Source organism: Amblyomma mixtum, chromosome 3, assembly GCF_055824585.1.
Source record: "Amblyomma mixtum isolate Tamu chromosome 3, ASM5582458v1, whole genome shotgun sequence".
NCBI lineage: Eukaryota > Metazoa > Arthropoda > Arachnida > Ixodida > Ixodidae > Amblyomma > Amblyomma mixtum.
In genome coordinates, this window is record NC_143014.1 from 110,443,429 (window position 1) to 110,465,148 (window position 21,720).

At 49.9% G+C, this 21,720-nt stretch overlaps 1 protein-coding gene across 7 annotated transcripts in view; it reads right to left on the minus strand.

Moving 5' to 3' along the window:
- Positions 1-298: 298 nt before the first annotated feature.
- The window catches only part of LOC149351403 (E3 ubiquitin-protein ligase MARCHF8-like), a 150,058-nt gene continuing 128,636 nt past the window's right edge, over positions 299-21,720 (minus strand). For 6 of the 7 annotated variants that reach the window (XM_089580718.1, XM_089580721.1, XM_089580719.1 and 3 more), the window contains 2 exons: positions 6,327-6,668; positions 299-6,251 (listed from right to left, as the gene is read on the minus strand). In XM_089580718.1, coding sequence (XP_089436844.1) covers positions 5,766-6,251; positions 6,327-6,659 — 819 coding nt within the window. In that variant the 5' untranslated portion in view covers positions 6,660-6,668 and the 3' untranslated portion in view covers positions 299-5,765. Of the gene's footprint in view, positions 6,252-6,326; positions 6,669-15,234; positions 15,388-21,720 lie in introns of those variants that run through there. The other variant, XM_089580717.1, reaches the window with a different exon arrangement.

The window sequence follows — 21,720 nt, forward strand, 5'->3', positions numbered from 1 at the left end:
AATTGCTGACCCACTTTCTCGCACTTAACAATTCGTTTGCCGCGGAATTCTGCCCAAGACTCTACGACACCCCATTTTCAGCCCTCTCCTTTTTCTCTATATTAGATGAGACATAAAAGCAGACCAAGCTGAATAAAAAGGAGTCGGGGCTAATACGGCAGCCGACGTAGCATGGCTTTGCCGACAGCCGTCCCGTTGATCACCGAGCGCCAGGTCTTGAGAGTGACGCCCAGAATTTGTGCGGACTGAAGGCGGCCCCTCTGACAGGTAGGCACGCGGAGTAATGATGACACGCACGTCAGGCTTTTAAAATTGAATTTAATTTGAATCTATGTTTCAAACGAGTGTTCCATGCCGAAACTCCCTCAACACAGCTGTGTATTTGTGTTTGCGTACAGGTGTGCAACGTGTTTGCCACTCCGAGAAACATAACAACAGTCCAAAAACGAACCAAAAAGGCACTTGTTCGCTTTTCAAAACGGAGCCAACAATAACAAATGTCCAGAAATCTGTGTTCATTCCTGGAAGCGACCAGCATGTGAGGAATGGCACTTGCGCACGTCTCAGATCTGTTCCCTCTCGTGTAGTACGCTCATCCGATGAGGCCAGCGAGGCTGGCAAATAAATAGGCGTATTTACGCATAACACCGCGGCACAGCAGAGGTGGGGATCGGATGGGGGCGCGGAAAAGGCTGCTGTCATCAGACGAAGCGAGACGCCCGCAGGTCGAAAGCGAGGCACTCCCGTGGCCAAGGGAAACGGAAGCCGCGAAGCCGCCCAGCGGCGCTCGATTACAGGATCGAAACCCCGTCTGTGAGTCTCGCTGCACGTCTCGTGTGCGCGCATGTGTATGTGTGTGTGCGTGTGCGTGTGCGTGTGCGTGTGCGTGTGCGTGTGCGTGTGCGTGTGTGTGTGTGTGTGTGTGTGTGTGTGTGTGTGTGTGTGTGTGTGTGTGTGTGTGTGTACGCGTGCGCGCTGCTATGTCGCAGAATAAGAAACGTCGCCTTCCTGTATTTACACAGACTGTCTTGCGTGTCCGCGTATGCGCGCAGTCTTTGTCCAAATTATGCCGACCACTTCGGTCACGAATGCAGTAGCCGTGCGCTCAAGTGCCGAACACCTTTGATGCTCATGGTACTTTTGGACGTCGAGGCAACGAGAACGACAGTCACTCTTAACCTCTGACGCTTCGGCGCGTTGCGGGATTCCTCGCAGCAGAGCTACTGTTCCTGTCGCGCGCGATGTGGACTGCATGTTCGTGACAAGGACTGTGCCGCGAAGTGTGAAGGGCAAAAAGAAAAGAAACGGCGTGATCGATAACCATGCGACGGCTAACCTTCTCGGTGTACTTGAGAAAAAAATGCACGCTCGCCACCGGCGCCTGGCGATCAGCACCGCGCTCGTTCGAGCTGCGCGGCCTCTCCTCGCTTCGTAATCGGCGCACCGATTCACAGTCAGGCGACGGCCAAGATCGCAGTCAGGTGTCTCGCAGCTAAACAGGAAGGTCATCTCCATATTTGGCACAAACGACGATCGCGCACGCACTGTTACGCAGTGACCGTCCAACGGCAAAGCAGGGCCCGACCCCGAGGCGACAGGCAGCCTTGCGGCCGTCACCCGGATTCACCTTATACGACAGACGAGCGACACCAACAAGGTACCATCGACGGGCAAGCTCTCAAGGAACACTCAAGCGCAGGGCTAGCACCTGGGCCCGGGAATGCGGCTTCTAGGCCGGACCTGAGCGTTTCGTAGAGTCCTTCCTGCCTCGTTACGCGCGATGCGGAGAATACTGGCGAGGGATGAGGGGGAGGGGAGCAGGAAGGAAGGAAAAAAGGCCTTGAGGAAGAAGGTTACAGGGTTGCCTCCGAGGGCAACGTCGCCATTGTCGAAAAACCTCTGTGCTCTAGTCAGTGTTTCCTGCAACCACACACAGAGCGCATCAGGGGCAACGCACGCTCCTGAAAAACAGAAAGCACAACTAAGGTTGGGGATGAGGAATCGGACACATTACTGGAAGCGCACGGCACCAACGAGGATAGGCCGTTCTTTCAGGTGCGGCCGCAGGAACAACGAGGAGAATACAAGCGCGTGCTTTCATAACTGGCTGCCAACACTGGATAGCCGATGTGCAGCACATATACATATTACATATTGTTGCTTCGCGGTTTGCGTTTTGTTTGACCAGGGGATGAAGGGATTCGTGATGCAACATAAGCACTGTCTTTGTCTGAACGCGGTTAGGTTTAAGACCTTGGACAGCTCGCATTCCTTGAAGACCCTCTCTTCAAATACAAGCCGTCCGTGTGCTCAAGTCGTCCGTAAATCCGAAGCGCATAACGTGCTGTAAACCCTGCTTGTTCCTCGCTTCCCTCGAGCATCACTCTTGCTTCCTTCATAAATGCGTTGACAGTATACTGCCACAACTGCTGTGGCACCGACGTGCAATTACAGTTCACCTTTCTACGCAAACCTGCATGCGCCGCCACCCTGCTCTGAACAAGAAAAAAAAAATGCACTCGACTTTTTTCCGAGGAACGAACCTTTTCAAGTTCTGTGCACACTGCTCTGAAATTAAATATGTACGTGTAGAGGTATTTACACGTGCACTTTGGCTCAAGTTCTGCACGCTTTAAGGTGCTTTTTTTTTAACCTCTACTGAAGAAACAAACGTCGAACTGCATTGCTTTGCATGGGGCAGACTGAAAAGAGCAAAACAATAACAGCGGTTCATGCGGAAGAGTGCAATCCGTCATTTCCCGGAGAGACTGCGCAAGAAGTCCTGGAGGTGAAGACTGCACGGATAACAGTACTCCGAACGCTGTGCCTAACAAATGCAAAAAGAAAGAGATGAAAGACCGCGGCAGAGTGGAGTGTCACCCTCTCCTCCCTCCTCTTTTCCTCTTTTCTAGAAATCATTCGGTTTAGTAAGGGTTCCGGTCGGTGTCACTAACCCACCTCCTGACTCACTTGTTTGATTAGCCTTATGCCTGCGCTAATTAGCATTTGTCGTCTGCAAGGGAGTTGAAGTTGCCATATTTTGTGCTTGAACACTTTTCCAGATAATAATACATTCTTTGCTACAAGCGTGTCGACGGCGGCTGCGTTGAAAAAAAAAATGTCTTCAGCAGCGAAGAACAAAAAGCATCGCGCTTCTATTGTACGGGCCAATCCAACGCCCACCAGTCATTACTGTTTTGTCACCAAGCTTAGAAAAAAAAAAGCTTTGGGCGCTTAAACAGCTCTCTTTTTCAGCGGCAAGGGCTTCCTTTTACCGAACTCACAAAATCATTCGGGTAGGAGACAGCGGAGAAACGTTACATTATCTGAATTCGACTTCCATAGCCCTCCTAATAAATTTTCACGATTGTTCGCGCTTGTACGTGGGTCTCCATAGCCTTGTGACGAAACTGCATCATCGAAGTTCTCTTCATTTCATGTTTCGAGGGCTCCCGCCCAGAAGCGGCCGCATTGTGTAACCTTCGCGTTTATTTTACGCGCTGTGAGGAACTCGGAGGCGGCAGTGCCGGCGTTTGACGAAATAAAACAACAGAAAAACTCGGTGCACTGTTTTCTACTGCCTTCACACAAGTATAAAGTCCAGGTACACTGAGGCCCATACATAACAAACAACTTTTGGGGAAAAAAAAATTACGAGCTGTGCACAGTGGTTCTTACACCTCACGCGGCTGCAACAGTCAGCTTGCACCATGCAAACTGGCGAAGTGCGAGAACAGGATGACGTTTGAGCACTGTTGGCACTTCAACCACACTGTTCGTTCACTCGAAACCGGCCGCGCCAGCTTAAAATGCGTGCCCACGAGCCGCGACAGAGGCTCGCATTGATATGCGCACCTCCACGGTTGTACATGTCCACCTGCCAGTCCATCTAGACCCTTCACGCTTCACCACGGTGTCCAAAAACCTCACCCGTCGCGTAAAGTTCTGGCTGCCACAGATCTGCTCTTATGCGTGCGGCCTCTCAGGCACGGAAATTGACATTCTTCTAGGCCTCTTCCACATCGAAAAAAAAAAAGGGGGGGGGGGGGGGGGGGGGCTCGCGACCCTCTGACAGCTAGGTGGGAGGCAGAAGCACGTGCTTGTGGACAATGGCGTGAATCTCATGGACATGAGCTGGACAAGATGGCAGCTGCAGAGAAGCGCGCCGTCAAGCACGCTTCAGGACATGCGACGAAGTTAAACGCGGATGAGGTTTATGAACGCCGCCGCTGCTGACGAATGGCGTGCGGACAGGCCTGCACACTTTGTGCCACGGAGCTACCATGCCTCTTACTGAACCCGATGTGACGCACGTGCATGAAAAGACATGCGCGGCGAACACGCGCACAGAGGTTTGGAAGAAACTGACCCCTGTGAATTAATTACAAAGCGGAAAACTGATTGCATTAAACGAAGGAGGAGAGCTTCCTGACCGAGCCGATTTCGAGAGAAGAGGTCGTGCCTTCAGGAGACAGTAGAGGGCTTCGAGGTGACCTTACCAAGCATCACACATTGTCAAAGCAAGCGAATTCACGCCCATAAGAGGGAAAGCTCTGTTTTCCAACAGCGCTTGGCATCCTTATATCATGTTGGTCATGTCATATGCACATGCTCATTTGCATCTGGACTTTGGTCATCACTGCTGGCTGGTAACACCATTATAAATTTGAAGTTATAGACTAACCAGAACCCACTTACAGCAAACTTATGAGAAAAGCTAGAAAATTTGAGGACATTTACACCAGTGCTGCAACTGAAAGCCAATAAGCATGAATATGCTCGCCTTTTTAGCATACATTGAAGAGCACACTAGTCTACTTAAGAAAGAAAGTACAGGTTGTCGGTCAAAACAGGGCGGCCATTGTCCTCCTGTACTGTAAGAACAGAAGAAAACCTAGATTCCCTGTGCATCTGAATTAAGAGGTAAGATTTTGAGGAAAACAGAACAAAGCAAGGGTACGCAAGTGCAAAAGGTCGGCAATAAGTCTAAGACAGCTGTCGCTCCGCTCAATAACAAAAATAGGCCTTTTCTGCTGCCAGCTAATTCCAGATATCTGCACAACAATAGTTCTAATGCATGTCTTATCGTTCTAGTTGCGCCTCTGCAAGTATGTAATCTGAAAAAAGACAACCTGTAGTCATCTAGCGGATGAAAAAACGCTGTAGTAGTTTTCTTACTGTCACCGTGGACAGGTCAAAAGGGCTGACAAGTAGTTCAAAGATGTGATGCCTGTAGCCAAGTAGGCTTGCAAGTACCTAGTTGTTGAAAGCACCAGCTATGGTTTCCACCTTGTCTCAGCACAGACAGTTCATCCTGGGGAAACAAACATTTAGCGCAAAACTTCAGGCTATTTTTTTTTGTTTCTCTAGCCTAGCGTTTTGCGACACGGCTGAGAATTTCGGAGTATGACTAGCTGACATGGAAGTGGGAAAAGTGCAGAAAAAGACCCGAAAGAATCCAAAGTCTAAGCAGAGGTACGAAACAGCAGCGTCAGAGAGAGAAGCGGAGGGCCAGCTACAAACAGAAGGGAGAAGTGCACACGACTCGAACAAACCGAAAGCACATGTTCGCGGTCCCGGCTGTGGCCGCGCAGTTCTCTGCACGAGCACCGAAACGACTACGCAGAAGCGGCCACATGGATCGCGCCGGGCGCCGCCTATATACACACACACACGCACTTCTATGTACACAGAGCACAGGGCGCCAGAGCGTTCGCGGGCACCCAGGGCACGTCTATCACAAGGGGGCCGGCAGCGACCGGCGCTCAACTGGCGGCGCGCGGCTCGTCGGGGCCGGGCGTGTCAGGGCTGGAGTCCTTGGCCACGGTGATCTCGGTGGGGCCGTCGTGCAGCGGCGCGCAGGCGCTGGCGGGCGGCCGCTTGGAGGACGTGGTGCCCTGCACCGTGACCGGCGGCGACAGGTCGGCGGCCGTGGGCAGTGCGGCACCCTTGTCCGGCACGGGCGCGTCTTGGACGTAGATGACCCTGTTGAAGGCCCTCCAGCGGCGGAACAGCTGCACGTACATCTTGCACTGGACGTACATGAAGACGAGGCCCCCGGTGAAGCCGATTGCGACCACGATGAGCTTGGTCCAGAAGGGCCAGTCCAGGTTGCCCTCACGCATCTCCTCCGCCGTCCGGTCGATGAGCACGTACAAGGACCAGACCACGCACGTGATGGCCACGACGTGGAACGTGATGGAGCACAGCACCTTGCGCTGCTCCACCGAGGACATCTCCAGCTTCTCCCACTGCGAAGCGGCACAAACACGCGCTCAATCTCCCCTCCGCCGCCCTCAGCCCCGTCTACCCCCGAACGGACTGACCTTCCGGAAAGGCTTGATCTTTGTGTGCATGATGAAGTCGAACTTGCACAGCTCGCAGCACCGGGTGTCCGACGACTTGATCCACTGCTGGAGGCAGGCCTGGTGCACGTAGCGCAGGCTGCCCGCGCAGTAGCAGGGCGAGATGAGCGGGTTCTCTGCGTCCGCCTCGCAGTGACAGATACGGCACATGTCACCGTTGCCGTTGGTCTGGCCGTTCGACGGCTGCGAAGATGGCCGCCGCTGCTGCTGGACCGGTGGGGCCGGCGCTTGCTGCTGCATCTCGGGGGGCTGCTGTTTGCACAGCTCCTCTGCGGCCGGAGACGGCTGCTCCATGCTGCTCGCCTGTGAAAATCACCACGAATACAACATAAACCGCGGTCTCTGCACTGCATGCATCGAAACACTGGCTCAGCGTCCAACACACCGTACAGAGTCTGCCATCAACGGGATTAATTCACCTAGGTTATAAAACCGTTCAGTGGAGATTATTCATTTAACCCGTTCAGCTATGACAAGACTTATTCATGCGAAAGGTGATCGCGATGTAGGACAGTAATGCCGTGAGCAACTCAGTCGACAGAGCAATAGAAGCTGATTAGCGTATGGCTGATGGTCTCGTGTGAGTCTTCGATAAATTAATAGCACGTTGAACGGGGAACAAGAAAGAAAGACACGACGCTGTAATTTTCGTTCCTTTCTTCGTTGTCAGCTGCTCTATCGCCATATTTTCAACCGAGGGAATCTGGCCGCAAAGACGTCACACATCTTATTCAGTGCAAGCATACAGCAGAATCCGCAATGAAGCACGTCTCGTACACGAATGCATGGTTTAATACTCATCTGATCGGACACTGAAACAATGTAGGCTAATGCGATAACTTATGGTCACTTATTGCGTCCGCGCGCATTGCATTCAGACATTCTCCAGGAAAGAAATGGACAAAGGATTCAGGCAGAACTAAAAAATAATCACTTTTTTTACACCACATCTTCCCTTGCCTTTCATAACAAAAAGAACACGGAGTTAAGTGCAAGTGGTGCTGTATCTAACAAGGGTAACTGTAATGTTATTACAACGCCCTTTATTATTTATTTATTTTGAAATACTGTCAATCCCATTCGGTATTTTTACCGGCAGGGCTGAAAAACACATACAAAAAGTCATAATATTTGAAAGAATGTTTAACAGCAAGAACAGCAATTTGTAAGGGAAAGAAAACTGCAGTAAGACATAAACGAAGAAGGATATTGTTCAATGTACATTATTAACCACAAAGAAGAGCAGTTAGATAAGAAAATAAATCAATAATGACTCGAAGAAACTGTTGATACCTAAAAGGCTGCAATGAACGAACATTTAAAGAATGATTTAGTACAATTTCCAAGTCACTAGTGTATACTTATGAGGAATCTGTGGACATAAAACTAAAGAATTTATGTGCAAAAAATTCCCCACTTGCTTAACAAATGCATCCAGTGTTAAACTGCGTGCAAGTGATGCTTTCAAGCTGTTCCCCTCCCTAATTGCAACTGAAAAAAATGAGTGTTTAAAACAGTCAGAATGACATGAAAATTCATTTAAACTCAAATAATTTTTAAGACGCGCGAGTCCTCTGCGATGGCGATGTACTTTGATGTATCTATATTAAAGTGGTGATGTACAAGTTGGTACAAAATTCCTGGCGTGCTAGTACGGTGCGTTTTTCCAGGCTCAGCATACCAGCTTTTTTAAGTAGGTGAGTTCGCGAGTCAGCCGTTTTATATTTGTTGAAAATATATCTAATTGCCTTCCTTTGTAACCTTTCTAGTTTGTATGTTTTGTTCAGTTGCTGGGAACCACACGACATAAGTATATCCTTTTGTTGAGCTTATGAAGGCATTGTAAGCTAGTATTTTAGTTTCTGGTGGTGCAACTCGGAGACGACGTGTAAGGAAAACTTAGAGTCTGCTGAGATGTTATTTACGTGCGAATCCAATCTGAAATTGTGCGTGAGTACCAAGCCAAGGTATTTGTGTGCAATGACTGGGGTTAGTAGAGTACTGTTTAGGCTGCGAGGAAAATGCAGGCTGCTTTTTTCGTTATTGGTAAAAAAGCGCGTCTGTTAACATTTAGTATCGTCTGCCACTGTGTACACCACTTTGACACAGTTTTCCGTGCGTTGTTTAAGGCGACATGATCTTCAGAAGAATTAATTTCACAGTAAAGGATGCAGTCATGTGTGAAAAGCCTGATATTTACATGAATATTTGTCGGAAGGTAATTTATAAAGATAAATTATTACTGATGCCAATACACAACCTTGCGTATTGGCACCTGAGGTAACAGTTACTGTTAGTGAGTTCTTATCATTTACTTGTACAAGTTGATACCGACTTGTTACGTAATGCATTGTTAGGTAATCCAATCTACAATAAGGTTATCAGCGAATGCGAATTTCAATTTCTTGATTAGTCTTGCATGAGAAACACGATCAAAAGCTTTAGAAAAATCTAAGAAGATGAGGTCGATTTGCTTCTGGTTATCAAAGCTAAAGGAAATATGTATTAGCTCCAGTAATTGCGTGACAGTTGATAGCCCCGTTCGGAAACCATGCTGAAAAGGTGATGACAAATGTTCGCGTTCAAGACTTGTGTTTAAATGTTTCAGTAAAATGTGCTCTTGAAGTTTGCAGATCGTACAAGTTAGTGATGTTGGCCTAAAGTGAGACAAAACCTTTGCTACCTGATTTGTGAATTGGAATGCCCTTTGATTTTTTCCAATCGCTTGACAATTTACCATTTCTTAGCGATTTGTTAAACGCCACAAGTAAGTATTTCGCAAACCACTGAGAGTGCCTTTTGAGGAAAATATTAGGTATATTATAGGGCTCCATCCCTTCCTTAACATCTAGATTTAGTAGAAGGTTTATTTAGCACCCACGATTCGGTTACTGAGAGTGGTTATAAGCGATTTGTGATGCTGCACGGGTCTAAATGTGGGGAGCTACTGTTATCTGTCGTAAAAACAGATCGAAAGTAGTTGTTAAGCTTGTTTGCACTAGTTTGGCTGTCTTCCTCGGTGGCGAAGTTTGCTTTATTTTCTTTCGGCTTTCGGTACTCCCGGAACTTTTTAGGGGAACTTTGTAAGAAATTGGGAAGGGTGCGGGTAAAATAATTTTTTTTGGCACCTTTTATTTTCGACTTCATGTCGCTGATAGCGATACTAAGCCCGGTTCTGTTTTGTAGCTTCGACGAGAATGGGTACTGAGAGGTGCCTTGAGCGGAGTCCCAAAAGAAGTCGAAACGATCGAAATCGCTTAGCAAAGGGCTACGCGACGAACGAAGCATTTCCCACTTCAGAAAGCCAATACGCTGTGCTACATGCCTGAAGTTCGACCTTTGCTAGGAAATGGCACCAATTTAAATCGCAGTTATGCCGCTCGCACCTCCACTTTTACGTTTTATACTGAAGCGACAACACTTGGCACTCTAAAGCCAAAATACCCACTACACGGCGAGTTTCATGCGTCCAATTATCTTTATTTTGAAATGCCGCAAGTGTGTGTGACGGCTGAAGAATGCGGTGGGGAAGGTTTTGCCATCGCAATCGCACTCAAGCTTGGTATAGCTTTGGTAGACGACCATTCAACCTCGCAGAATCAAAACTGTTGCGCTATTTCATTCAGCGTCATGAAATGAAAACAGTGCACGCGACAGCGAGGGAACAGTGCCTTCTGTGCGCCGATTTCTTGTATATGGTATAGTCGTGGGGTACTTTGCTCTCACCTATACAGCTTGTTTCACTTCTGATGAATAAAATGCTTATTGTTGTGGCGTAAGTTCTACGAGCACCATATTTTCTTCCGGGAGCGCAAAACCGATGGTACAATATGCCGCTCTCGAATGCTACTATTCCAAAATTGTGACCTCTATCTTCATTTGCGTAAAACGCTGCAAAGCCCTCCTGCGGCGTCTTGAGGGAGCAAACCTCAATGACAGCCTGTAATCGTGTCATGCGCTTTTGAGAGTGCGCTCACTAAGCGCACTCTCCTTCCGCGTGCCTTTGTACACGCGTTTCTACTGCTAAACCTTGCTTACAGGTCCGGCTCACTTTCTGATATCGCATTTATCCTCTCCCGTTTTATTCGCTCCAGCACTATACTGTACTTTAAACACCGTTTCCTCGTAGCAGTACCTGTTTACTGATGTCTCGTTACCAAATGTTGACCAAATGTCTAGGGGAATCCCCCAAGGTGGAGTAGATTTGTAATAAGGGAGTAATTACTCATTGACGTCCACCCGAGCGCAGCCATACGGCTACAAAGGAAAGCTACACAGCTTTCTCAGAAACTTCGTAGTTAAAGAAAAATTCGTCCTGGTCCAGGGTTCGAACCCGGGACCACCGCTTCACCGGAGCAGTCGCTCTACCAATTGACCTAACCGGGACGGCAAGCTTATGGTAGGGCGAGAGCGAACCGATGTAAACAGAGCTCGGCTTGGCCATTAACAACCAAGTATTTTAATCCAAATGGGTACTGAAGCACGATTTTCGGTTCGCTGAGCAAGAAAACGTGTCCCAGATCGCCGATTAGAATACTCTAAGATACAGGTGAAAGAAAAAAAAAAAGGTGGTCATGCTCTCGGAATGATATAACCTTCTGCGTCATTTACAGCAATATACGCCGACGGTGGTTATACTGTAGCCCTGTACCGTGTACCACAGCTTGTGAAGACAAGCGTATTTCACGTTTCTACGTGAAAGGTCCCGCAGAGTGTATATTTAATGATTCATCAGCAGGCTACAAATCAACGTCGCGCGAAACACTTTAGGAACACGCTTGATCCCATTGAGACCGCAGTATGTATAAATAAATAAAAAGCGTAACAGCCTTCGCGCGTTTCATTCCAGCCCGGTAGTGCGCACGTCTGCCTTGGGTTCAGGACTCTTGGCACGAACGCCAACTCCGGCGAGGAAAGGTCAGCCGGAACGTGCGTCAAAAGCTTCCCTCGATCCTCTTCTCTTGCGGTGCGTGACCCAAAACAGCTAGGCTAATGAATGGTTGCGCTGGCTTGCAGCGGCCCAAGCGGCAGTTATAAGTGGCTGTGCTCTAAGACTCTGCCGCTCCTCTCCGTCCGCTCGTTACTGAGAGAAAAGGTTGGTTTATGGGGTTTAACGTCCCAAAGCGACTAAGGCTATGAGAGACGCCGTAGTGGAGGGCTCCGGAAATTTCGACCACCTGGGGTTCTTTAACGTGCACTGACATCGCACAGTACACGGGCCTCGAATTTCTCCTCCAAAGAAATTCAGCCGCCGCGGCCGGGATCGAACCCGCGTCTTTCGGGCCAGCAGCGGAGCACCATAGCCACTGAGCCACCGCGGCAGCCTTACTGAGAGAAAAGGGGATTCCGTTAACCACAGCGGCAAGTTCGTTTACGACGGTGGGAAAGAAATGGAGCGCTACCGCAGCACGAAAGGCGTACGCTGACAACGAAATTGCACCGCGAAACACCAAGGCACTCGTAGTATGTTTCGTCACATATATATTTCACTTTTCTAATGCGAAAAATGCAATCGGAAGGATACATGATCCTTCTGTCAACGGAGCCAGCATGCTCTGTTCGCGTGGAACCGCCGCCGCTGGTAGCATGCCGACTCGCACACGTTGCGCGCCTGATAAGCGCCCGCCGAATGAGCACGCGCGCGCTATCTAAGGCACTCAGACGGTGAGCTCAGCGCTGACATTGCTGAAACGCAGCCTCTATACTTCTCTGCTTTGATTGTGCCCGTACAGGCTTGTATATTGACAGCTGCCCGCTTCTGCTGGCCCAGAAATTAATGAAGTTAGTTCATTAAGCATGAAATGCCGAGCGTGCTGTCGAGCTAAGAAAGGGCGGCTGATGGCGGATGTTCCCCAGGCCGGGAGAGGAATCAGGAAGACCATGCCCGCTGTCTAGCTCGAAGAAGCGGGCGGAGGCGGGAGCAGGGCAAGCAACTTCTTATATAGGTATACCACTGCCCAGCCAATCCAGACGTCAGCGCCAATTCATCCTATGGCGGCCAGAGGAAAGTGAATTGGAGCGTCGTATCGTTGTCATGGGAATATCCAGCAGGGGAAAAAAAAAAGAAAAGCTTCATACACGACAGGGGTTCGAACCACCGCAGGCGAGAACAGCAACTCCGTGTCCCGGTGCCTCACACAATTTGGCCACTGCCGCAGCCTGTGGCGCTTTGCGCATATGCAGGAATTATACATCTTTTAAACATCAGTTCTCCAGTCGCCAGCAGCACTGACTTCTTGAAACTGACTTCTTGAAACTGACTTCTTGAAACTGACTTCTTGAAACTGACTTCTTGAAACTGACTTCTTGAAACTGACTTCTTGAAACTGACTTCTTGAAACTGACTTCTTGAAACTGACTTCTTGAAACTGACTTCTTGAAACTGACTTCTTGAAACTGACTTCTTGAAACTGACTTCTTGAAACTGACTTCTTGAAACTGACTTCTTGAAACTGACTTCTTGAAACTGACTTCTTGAAACTGACTTCTTGAAACTGACTTCTTGAAACTGACTTCTTGAAACTGACTTCTTGAAACTGACTTCTTGAAACTGACTTCTTGAAACTGACTTCTTGAAACTGACTTCTTGAAACTGACTTCTTGAAACTGACTTCTTGAAACTGACTTCTTGAAACTGACTTCTTGAAACTGACTTCTTGAAACTGACTTCTTGAAACTGACTTCTTGAAACTGACTTCTTGAAACTGACTTCTTGAAACTGACTTCTTGAAACTGACTTCTTGAAACTGACTTCTTGAAACTGACTTCTTGAAACTGACTTCTTGAAACTGACTTCTTGAAACTGACTTCTTGAAACTGACTTCTTCAAACTGACTTCTTCAAACTGACTTCTTCAAACTGACTTCTTCAAACTGACTTCTTCAAACTGACTTCTTCAAACTGACTTCTTCAAACTGACTTCTTCAAACTGACTTCTTCAAACTGACTTCTTCAAACTGACTTCTTCAAACTGACTTCTTCAAACTGACTTCTTCAAACTGACTTCTTCAAACTGACTTCTTCAAACTGACTTCTTCAAACTGACTTCTTCAAACTGACTCCTTGAAGCTGACTCCTTGAAGCTGACTCCTTGAAGCTGACTCCTTGAAGCTGACTCCTTGAAGCTGACTCCTTGAAGCTGACTCCTTGAAGCTGACTCCTTGAAGCTGACTTCTTGAAGCTGACTTCTTGAAACTGACTTCTTGAAACTGACTTCTTGAAACTGACTTCTTGAAACTGACTACTTGAAACTGACTACTTGAAACTGACCACGGGAGGGGTGGGGAATGGCTATAGCCAATACCGCCATCTAACGACCCGTCCTAAAATGTGCTATATATTTCCTGCAGTACATGTGATGCGGGTATCTACTCTCGACGAGAAGATAGACTACATTTTTCCCTGCCCAGAATTACTGCAGCGGAACAGGAGGTCGCAGTCACCCCGGTCATCTGAAAACGCTGGAGAGCTGGCATACAGAGTGTGCAGCACAGATTTGGCTTATTTCCAAGTAGGGTAAGAGGGACATAGTGGTGCCGCCATTTAACTGCCGAAACATGTTCATCTGTAGAACGTCTCGCTAACTGCGGCTTTCGAAGCGACAAGTTTTAAAAATAAGCCGTCTGACGCGGATAACGCTGCCAGTGACCGGAAGTTTGCAAAGGAGGTGCACCTTTGTTGTTCAAGAAACAATGCTGAAGAACAGGTCACCGTGACAAGCATAACGTGTCAGGCATAAGAGCGCATTATGGTGGGAATGGTCAGCTTTTCGGAGGAAGTGGGCCTATGGTCTGCGGCGCAGCTTGGAGCCTTTTTCACGGAGTGCAGCGCGAGAGAGCGGACATGTATTTCGTCCGTTATTTCGCGCTGCTGGCACCTAGCGCGCAGAAACAATGAGGGGCCGTATTCTGTAGCAATCCATTCCATCTGACCGTGACGACAGGGTGACGAAGCAAACAGCAGATAGGAAAGCTAACGGCTAATCACAGACCCAGTCGACATGGTCGCGGCGCCCCCGCTAGCCGGCACCGTGCCTCCGCATCGAGTCCGGCTGAGCAGTTCTTTGCCGTTTCTCGGCAAAGAAACTACGCCGTTTCTTTGCCGAGACTGGTTTAGGGGCGATAAAGATCGTCACGCATGTCAAGCGCGTCGTCGTGCTCCGTCAGTCGTGGGCATCGACGTCGGTCGGCCAGTGCGATATGAGCTCGAGACACGTTCATGCCAGCAGGTGGCATCATGGGCATGTTTCTGTCAAGACCAGCGTGACGTTTGCTCGCATTACGGCAATGGCAACGGCAACCAATGAGAGAGGATCAAATGGAACGGAAAGGAAATGAAACGTTACAGAAAACGGCCCCAGGTAAATATTATACTCATGCAGCTAAAAGCGTCGGAACTGATAGAACGGCGTGCAGCGCGCTTGATAATGAGCCAAACCATACTGGCGCGCAGGGCTTGACTCGCTATAACTTATTTATGAAAACGTTATCCTTGCTGAACACTTTATCTACATACTTTTCCACGCCTAACAATGTATCTAACGCTAAGTATTCACCGTATTCGGAGTAATAAGCGGACTACTCAGCTGACTGATATGAGCTGATGACCCGCATGCCTGGCCATAGCTTTGGCAGAGTCTTCCACGCTTTCATCGTCGTGAACTTGTGATAACCCTCACCTTGCCTTCGCTAGAATATAGACGCATACCGTGGATGGAAACATGAATTCAACTGTCACTTTCCGCCTCAAGCGCGACGGTGTTGTCGTTCAACGGACAGTGGCAAAAAGCGCTGCACTTTACATAGGATGATGGCAGAAATAAGATATCCTCAACTAGAACGCTCGACTCGCGGGAAGAGAGAGAACGTACCACTGCCAAAAGTGCAGCCTGTTCGTCACATGGATTTTCCTTTATCACGCAGCGATGAAGCGGCAGCTCCGAGCCCATGCGAGCGGCTTTGTGACAACAGCCGAGCTCCGCTTGCTCGGTTGGCGTGCTGAAAGCCAGCCTGGAACAGCTGGCGTTGCCTGTAACAGTCGAAGGGGGCACTTGCATGAATGGGAGAACAGGGGGGGCTGGTCACGTAGGGTCCTGTGCCGGACCGCGCCGCTTCGCGAAGGCTGTGGGAAACTCTGGTAACGTAACGAGAGATTCAAGCCGGAGCGCGCTCCATCGCGGAAAACACGTAAACGAGGCGTCCGCTCTGCTCGGATTTTAAAGTGGATAATATGACAGGCATTTATGGTACAAGAAGCGCCGATCAAACATGTGTACATTCGTCTGCGTGTCTACGCCGTATAGGAGGTATTCACATGACGTCATCCGCAAGGGGCGCTAGCGGCCGGCGCGGCATTCGCCATGTTGGTGGTCGCGCGCGCGGCCGCCGCAGCCAGCCGCAGCGTTTGAATAGCTGGTGATGGGTGAAATGTGAGTGTATTTCGCGTCTCGCCGCACGTAATTTCTGTCCGACCCATGCCGCCGCGTGACTGAGTGAATATTCCGTGAACTGTGCGAAGCAGAAAAGAGCGGGCACGCTCAGAAGGTTCTACTTTGTGAAAAGGTCGACCCCCCGTAGGAATGCGGAGGCACCGGCATGGTGTGCGACGTATACAAGACTGCTGCCGCGCGTTGAATTCACCGGTATCGAGGCCCACCTTGTGCACGGCTTAAGTTTGCTGGCAGGCCAAGGAATTAAAGGATATAAACCTATGAGAGGGTGCAATTACTTGACAAGCAGGTGAGTCCAAGAGTCGTGCTGTGGGTGCCGACGTCCGCGGTGCCGTTTTTGAAGAGGTGAGTAATTCGAAGGGTCTGTTCACTTAGCTGTAGCTTAACTTGTCATCTCTACCTGCTGAAAGTGACGTGTTACAACTGAATCTAGCGGAATGGCTGCACACTGCGTTGCTGCGAAAACGGTCTTGTGCATACGAAGCAGCGCTACGTAGCTACAATCAAAACTGCAAAACATTCTCGCTGTGTCTGCCGTTCGTGCTGCGAGCGCATGACAGTATTTGTTTGGCCGTTCTGTCGGGTAAATAAGACAGCTATGACGCTTTGCCTTTCTGCTGAAAGACTGTACGTCTGAGAAGCGTCAGCAGTTCGCGGACTACAGCTAGGCGCTTGAATTATCTATTTCTGCGGTGGCAGTTCCGGAATTTCGGTAATCAATCATGCTGTTTATCCACGATGTGCCCTGCATGACTAGCTGACAGTTATCAACTGATATTAAAAGCTGCAAGTCGTGTACGTTCTTGCGTGCAGCGCAGCCAGCCAGTTTTGCTGCCGAGTTGAGGCAGCTCGGTTATAACACGGCGCAGAAGAATTCTGCTGCAAGCTTCATGCACAATACGCGCTCCACAAAGATAAGTGGTCGCTGACGTATTCAACAACGTACAAATATGTTGCGGATCACTAACAGTTCAGGCCGGGTACCTCACGGCGCACCGTGACACTGCGCGAGCTGGCCTGAAACGACCGCAAACATGGCGCGCCTGCCGCGACGACGCTCGCGCCGTCTGGTAGCGCGGCCTCAGTGAATACCTCCTATAGGGCGCACCAAAGCGAGGAACGCTATCGGTAAGGTGCGCGCTTCACTCAATTCAGAATGCGGCCTCGCTTTTGTCGTTACCTAAGAGGCTATCGGCGGTAATTTTTAAATGCGCGGCGGAACAGTCGCAGTGCAGCTTGAGCAGTGCAGGCTTCCTGGGCCGTTCTTTGTCCACTTCGGTTGCTGTAAACCGCAACGCGGCAGCGCCGTCTCCTACTCTTCTTTCGCCAACTCTGCGTTCGCTGTCAGGGCTCACAACATTAGAAGTACTTGTATTTGGGCGTGTTGGTTCATAACTTTTCAGGAGGACACAGGGGCGCAATAAAAGACACGGACATAGAAGTAGACAGGGACGAGCGCTTTTTCGAGGTAGACCGTTAATATACCTTCGCTTACCCAAGCGCCACTGTGCGAATCACAAGCACGTGGGTACAACATTGCACTGACGCGAAACAGTCCCGCCACAGCGTCAGGTGTCGCAACCAGGTGATAAATCCTGGGTTAGGCAGTTATTCCGTTATGAGCAACTCTCGCGCGATTTCGGCCGGGGGGCCAAAAGTATAATTCCCGTCGACTCCACGAATGAGGACATCAGTCGGCACTAATCGTCGTTGCAGCCCATTATGTAAGTTGATACAAGTGCAATGGCTGATTAGATAATCCATTATTGTGCTCGCCAGCGTAGTTAGCATAAACGAACAATAGCGGGCAGCTTTAGCAGACCGTAGACAAGCATGCGTACGCTCTGCTAACGCTGTTTGACGGCTAACGGTCAGGACGGACTGCAGGATACGCAACGCGCTCTCGTAACGAAGTTTCGACGCCCGACCTGTTGGCATGGTTCCTCGTTGCCGCCGACGACTGCCGTGTTCACGACGTCTGCTCGGTGGACTGCGGCGGCTCCCGAGAGGAATGTGTGCACTGCGGGGCAGGCGGGAACCCCCGCCCACACAGCTGCGGCTCGCACGGCGGGCGGACTGCAGCGACGGAGGAGAGGGCGAGATTCGCTGTACAGTCTCGTGCGGGGCTGCGCCGCGTCCTCGTAGGTGCTCACGCGGCGCCGAAGGGACAGGTGTACACACTCTTCCAGTTGAAATCAAGGGAGCGTCGAATGTTCGCCTGATCAGCGCCTTAGGAATCGGTAAACACGGCGAGATTCGCCGCAAGCGCAACCATCTTCTGATAAGCCGCTCGTACAAAGCGATATACTCGCAGCCCCTGACTCTGTCCTTCGCTTGTCGCACTGTTTGGCATCCCCTCCGCCGAAAGCCAGATATCAGCGTAGGCATTAAGTTGCGATAGTTTAGAGATTAAATCTTTTCTTTGCGTTTTTTTTCTCCCGATTATCGAAAACGTGGTCCAGAACTGTCCCCGCAAACGTCTGGAAACAAAAGAACAGACTGCGAGATTCGCTCGAAGCGCTAAACGTGCTGCTAGCAGGCAATGCTACGTGGCTTGTCCTGAAAATGCTAAGCAATGCGAAGGAAAGAATCGGGGCCTGCGAGCAGCTTCAGGAACACCCAAGGAGGCGACGATCGCGCCCTGGCCCGTGCTTCGTACGCAAGCGGCAATTCTCGCCGAGTTGGCCAATCCATCCGTCATCATAGGGCGCTGATGAAGCGGATAATCGACGTTCTCGAGATATTACTAAAAAAAAAAATGGGAAAGGTTCTCACTGCAGCTGGGAAGAAGCAGAAGCGCAAGCATGCCCAGGCGCGTGTCTTCTTGTTCTGCGTTCGCATGCATGCCGACGCAAGGACAGGCACAACTCCGTACGCATTTCAAGGCCGCGCGATTACGCCTACGTGAAATTTCGTGCACTAGCCCGAGATTTCTTGCATAAGTAAAAACCGTACTTCCAAGGCTTCATCAGCCAATAAGCATCGTGAAGGGGCAAGCTGGTCGCGAGCACGAGAGAGCGGAAAGATGCTCGTCCACATCTAAACTACGAGCTCGGTTACAGCTACCAAATAAACTCGTCGCTGGCGCTATTCTGCCTAAACTGCCTCGCTGCTGTAGAAACGCCAACCGAGCCACATGTTCAGAAATACCTTGAAATCGCTGCCGGAGACGCTCTTGTTCAGCAGCGCTGTCGACACGTCAGTGATCACAGACTCGTGCGGCCACGTAGCTGGCCTGTGTTCTCGCGCCTCGCCGTGCACACGGAGCCCGCTCCCTGCTCGAGCCGGCACGCCCGCGAAGCGGAATGTGCCTCGGACAGCACGTGCGGCGAGTGGCGTCGCTTCCGGAGAGCTTGGCGCCGTTGAAAAACGAAATTTGAGTACGCACGAAATTCTTAGATCTCTGACAGCGATCGCAAACGGAAAGGAAAACTGCAGGCAAACGTGCGAAACGCTGAGCGGAGCTGCTGCAGAAACGCATTCCTACCGATCACCTACAGAAGCATAGCAGCAGCAGGCTATCTTATTTCTCGTCTTCCTCGTCATCATGTTCGATTTCCAAGCTCACCTGGATAGCCTATTCACCCACCTGCTTGGCCATGTACGTGTTCTGATGATGATGACGTATCTTATGGCTTATGGGGGGTTTAACGTCCCAAAGCAACTCAGGCTATGTGGGAAGCCGTAGTGAAGGGCTCCGGAAATTTCGGCCACCTGGGGTGGTGATGATGTATCTTTATGGTGCAACGGCATCTGTGGCCAAAGAGCGCCGTGGCACAAGGCAAGGTGTTTTCGTCCATTCAAGGTGGGGTCAAAGACCACTTCCGAAGCATTTCAACCAAACGAAGCCGAGCAGCAGGTCAGGGGACAGCTTGTACCCGTTGCATCACCGGTGGGTAGCCGACTGCTGTGGGGACCGAACCCCACTCCTTCCGCATGGGAGGCGGATGCTCACTAGGCCACAGCTGCGGTCAGGTATGCATTCTACGCTACACATGGCCACGTGCGTTTGTTGAGGCGTGTGCGGCCTTTATCATTATACTGATGTTCTTACAAAAGAATGAATCATATCCAACTGTAAAATAAACAAAGTGTCCATGTGCTGTGATTAAACTATCATTTGCGTGTGTGTAACAGTACCGAGACTATTCTGGTGATCTGTTATGAAGATATTGTACATATTTGTTATTTCATGCATTCTCTTGTTATTGTTTTACTGCTGTCTGTCATCGCCGTGCCAAGCCGCTACGGGAGATGGGAGCTTTGTCAAGCCGCGTGCGCGGCTTTTTTTCCTTTCTCCTCAGCCATTGTACATGACTGAAATAAATGCACTGAACTGAACTGAACTGATTAGGTTGTCAGCGAGTTGGGCTCTGCAGTACGAACGCTGAAGTGTGTGTGTTCGCGAAAATCTCGTCTGCAAGCTTAGAATGCCTTTTTTTTTTCTATAACAATGGACTGCGCGCAACGAAAAAAAAAATCGACCATACGCAGGCATCTGCGCATGCTGTCCTAAGGATTTATGTTCGTCGCCGCAGGGATCGTGTGCCGGCTTTCGGAAAGCGCCAAGTTTTGACGCCGGTTCAGTTTTCGCATAAGCAAAACAGCCGATGCCACACTGTGCCTCTCGTGGCTAGCTCGGCACAAAGCAGGGCAGCTTCAGCGTCACTCGCTATTCATCCCGTAACACGAACTAGAATGAGGCAACACTTCTCAAAATGAGAGAAATGACGTAACTCCTCTTTGAAACTTATTGCGAACAAGCTATGTCGCTTGATTGATGACCCATTGTATTACCAACAGCAGCCACTGCTATCACCCAGAACGACGATTCTGGCTTAAATCCGGACGCGAAAATTACGATGCGGAGGGAGCCCGAGGGCGCGGGATCGATTCCCGGCCGCATTATAGCTAGGTTTCGATGAAGAAAAAGACGCCCCTGCACTGTGCAGGGTCAATGTACGTTAAGGTGGCTGAAATTAATCGAGAGCCCTCCACCACGGCGCCTCTTTCTCTTCCTAATTTCACTTTCCCCGTCATTCCTTCCCTCACGGCGCGGTTGAGGGGTCCACCAAGAATGAGACTGTACTGCACCTTTCATTTCCTCATGGCCAAGTATTATGACGTGCATATTCGGGGAGTCCAGCTAGTAGTCTTTGGGGACCTAAACGCATCTCATAGGGCCTGGGATTACGGCCAGGACTCCCTCAAAGAGAAGACCTTACTAAAAACCACAGATTACGAGGTCATGGAGCCACTCACGGATGTCTGAAACCTGACCAGGGAAGGAAATAGCGCTAGACGTGACACATCCCCACACCTAACATTCACCAAAAACTTTGAAACATCTACATGGTCTAACCAAGGGGAAACACTGGGAACTGACCGCTGCATCATTAGCAGCCTCCCTCTCCACCTACAAAATCAAAGGATCCTAATATAACCGACTGGGATGCATACAGAAGCTGTCCCTCCCCAGAAAACGGCATCGAAGAATGGTGCCAGTCCCTCGCGACGCCTACGACACCGCCACCGAAAAGATCCAGCGCTCCGTAGAAGTCCCCGTAATCGACAAGCACCTCCTTCATCTATGAGAGGCTAGGCACAGCCTAGCGAAACACAGAAAGAAACAAAAACTACAAAGAGGGAACTCCGATTACGCATTGCGGAGCTCTCAGAACGGGTTCAAGAATGCCACGCAACTCGCCCGTCAGAACTGGGTTCATTTCTGCTACACATGAAATGGAACGCCTGGTACCTCCAAAACCTGAGCGATCCACAGACCCTGCCAAGACGAAATCGGTCACAAATCGAACTTTACAATAAGTAGCGCATAAATTCGCAGGCACCGATGAGGACCTGGTACATGCTCTTCACGCCCGGGGTCATCGGCACACAACGCCGATG